Source organism: Schistocerca serialis, chromosome 5 (assembly GCF_023864345.2).
Source record: "Schistocerca serialis cubense isolate TAMUIC-IGC-003099 chromosome 5, iqSchSeri2.2, whole genome shotgun sequence".
Taxonomy (NCBI): Eukaryota; Metazoa; Arthropoda; class Insecta; order Orthoptera; family Acrididae; genus Schistocerca; species Schistocerca serialis.
This window is the reverse complement of record NC_064642.1, coordinates 492,328,944-492,332,150: the sequence shown is the minus strand read 5'-3', so window position 1 is coordinate 492,332,150 and position 3,207 is coordinate 492,328,944. Positions and strand designations below refer to the sequence as shown.

The 3,207-nt window shown below is 33.7% G+C and overlaps 1 protein-coding gene across 1 annotated transcript; it reads right to left on the bottom strand.

The window, feature by feature from the left end:
• Positions 1-2,007: 2,007 nt before the first annotated feature.
• On the bottom strand, positions 2,008-2,693 carry LOC126482028 (uncharacterized). The gene is made up of 2 exons (XM_050105999.1): positions 2,589-2,693; positions 2,008-2,514 (listed from the first exon to the last, which is right to left on the bottom strand). The coding sequence occupies exons 1-2, from the start codon at positions 2,691-2,693 to the stop codon at positions 2,008-2,010; spliced, it is 612 nt and encodes a 203-aa protein (XP_049961956.1).
• Positions 2,694-3,207: the final 514 nt, after the last annotated feature.

Here is a 3,207-nt window from a genome sequence, read left to right as displayed (position 1 = left end):
TATATGATGGAAAACTTTGGTAGGAATGTTGGACCACACAATACTATTGTTCGAATACAGATTTTTGTGAATGCAATTTTCCTGGACTGCTGAAATTTTTGATCTAAAACACTTAAATTAGTTTTCATATTGTTTTCATTATTTAAAACTTTTTTATCTAAAGTGGTGATGTTTTGCTGCATTTTTTCTGCAACGGCATGCTGTTCAACTTTGATGTCATTAACATTCTTCAACTGTCTTGCAGATTCAACAATGAATCATTTTACAAAACAATAAGCTTATTTTCTAAAACATCAACTTTTTCATTCACACTTTTTAATCCCTCTGACAACCCATTTTTTAGCTCTGAAACTTGATTATTAAGTTAGTCTATTTGGCATTATGCCCTATCCATTTTACTATTGTTTTCACTTTTCAGATCAAATAACTGCACTAAATTTGCTATTGTTATCTGTCTCACTTCCTCCAGTTTTGCCAAAATTAACAGCAAAATATCAGTTTTTCCTGTTTCTTTGCTGACTATGCTTTCACTTGGCTCAAACACATCCTGACTGGGTCCTACAGCTTTCACTTCTACATTACTACTGCCCTTGTCTCTATTCATTTTGTTAACAACCACACGAGTCGACAAACAAATTTGTTGTATGGCTTTGTTGGGCAGCTCTCAAGACTTCTTTCTTTGCATGATCGGAATTCTGTTCATACATAAACTGCAAATAACACAAATCACTCTCCCTTCTTCTGGAACAGACAAAACTTCATTATCAGTCAGATGATCCTGTTTTTTGATTGTTACTGACTTCATAAAATTGTAACTTCATATCCCTGTTAAAACCCCAAAATGCTTCTTGGGTAGAACACAGGACTTCACTATATGAAGACCACATTGGGCTCAAAAGTGCATAATATCTTGCTAATGCTTAATGTTGTGGGCAGGCCCATGCTGCAGGTAACACTTATTTTATTAAATTAGACTTCTGACATAAGGGTGTCCATAACTTTTAATACATTTTATCAGAACAGCACTTTTTATATATTTCTCATTGGTTTATTGATTATAACAGAAAACCATAAGAGAGAAAGTAATCACCGACAATATATTCCTTTCTCCTACCATTAACCAAAACAGTCTGACAATGGTCAGGCAGTTTATGAATTCCACACTTGTGGAAAGCTACTGGTTTAGTGATAAAGAAGTTGTCAATCCAAGTTTAAAGTGCATATCTGTCCACAAATAAATTTTCTTGATAATTGCTCAGTAAGGAGAAATGTAATCTACCCCTCTAACACATCATTTGTTGATTGTCACTGACTTCATAATTAACTCTTTTAATAAGCTTTGAGAGGAGTAAAATTTACAATAAACTTTTTACTTACCTTCTTTTCTCATAGTTGGCTCCATTTCTTTACTTCTGTGATTTTTATCTTAATTTTATTGTAACTTTATGTAAATGTAATAACACACTTACATAGACACAAAGTGGGGAAAAAAAAAAACACTATACACACTTGATATGTTGCTAAGTCAACCTACCTTACAGATATATTTTATTTTTATATAAACTCTTAGATGTTAAGCACTATTCTTTTTTTAAAAAAAGCACACACAGTAAACATGGTATTTTTCTTGCTCTGCACCTTTCAACATCCCCCCTTAAAATACAATATTTATTTTTAATTACTCTAAATCACAAGCTTCACAAATTTAGTTGTCACACACTCATGGTAATTGTTTCACAATAGCAGTTCTAAATTTCTCAAACTTTTATCTTTGTAGAGCATTGGTCAGTATGTCTGTTAATTGTTCTTCCATATTACAAAATTCTATCTCAAACAAACCTTCTCTGTATTGTTCGCTAAAATAATGAAATTTTACATATACATGTTCGTTTCGCCTAACCAACTGTCCTGATTTGATCATTTGGATGCACTTCGATTGTCTACATGAAGAATGATTTTCACTTTTCTTCTGGTTAACTCTTATATTAGGGTATTAATGTGTTTTATTTATTTGGTGCTTTGTGCTGCTGAAATGTATTCTGCTTCAGTTGATGAAGTAGCTGTCACACTTTGCTTCTTGGAACACCAACTAATGGGAGCACCATTATACAGAACTATGTATGCACTTGTACTTTTTCTGTCTCTTAAATTTTGTGCATAATCAGCATCACAATAAACTTTTAGATGAATACTGTCATCTTCTTCACTTTCTTTTTTCTTATAGAAAAGAGCATAATTCTTGGAACCTTGTAGATATCTAAGAGTTCTTTCTACATTTTTGTAATCCTTTTTCTTGGGGTTTTCTGTGAAGCAGCTCTCATAATTGACTGTAAATCCAAGATCTGGTCTGGTTTGACATAACAAATAAAGAAGGCTTCCTATAGCTTCACGATATGAAAATTCAATGTGTTCGTTTTCTTGATTTTCTCCATTTGTCTTTCCCTCTGGAACTAATGGAGGCTTCATGGCCTTACAGTCAGTTATATTGAATTTTTCTAGTACTTTCTTTGCATACTGTTCTTGGTGTAAAAATATTCCATCCTCTGTCTTCATTTGTGTATCCCTAAGTCCATATCTGGATTTTCTACCACAACCATTTCAAATTTCTTCTTAAGTTTCTTTAGTATATTTTCAATTTTCTCCAAGTCTTTTCCTTTTATGATTCCATCATCAACATGTATAGCCGGGTACATTTCTTCAGTTGCATATTTAAATATGTACTGATCTGATTTCAATTAAATTAGTCCTTCTGATTTTAGGAAATCTGTCAAAGTTTTATTCCATCTGGATGGGGCTTGTTTAAGTCCATACAGAGCTTTCTTCAAAACACAGATTTTTCCAGCTTCTTTGTATCATTCAGGTATCTTCATAAAAATATCTTCATCCAGCTTCCCATTGAGAAATGTTGTTTTGTCATCAAACACTCTCATATGGAGATATTTCTCTGCTGCCAGCACAAACAACAGTCTCAATGAACATATATCTACTACTGGGCTGAATAATTCTCTGAAATCTATATCCTTTCCGTGTTGACAACCTCTGATAACTAGTCTGGCCTTATATCTTTGACTTTAAAGATCCATTTGCTTGTTAACACTTACAGCACGGTGCCCGTACGCCATACGGGAGCAGTCGCCCTGACGTTGACGACGGCGTCCGTATGACAGGCGTCTAAAGCTAGCGAAAAGAGGGATGCTCAACTACCGG

Coding starts and splice junctions, on each gene's coding strand:
- LOC126482028 (XM_050105999.1), bottom strand. CDS start 2,693: ATGTACCCGGCTATACATGTTGATGATGGAATCATAAAAGGAAAAGAC. Junction 2,515..2,588: donor AGAAATTTGAAATGGTTGTG/GTAGAAAATCCA, acceptor CACCAAGAACAG/TATGCAAAGAAAGTACTAGA.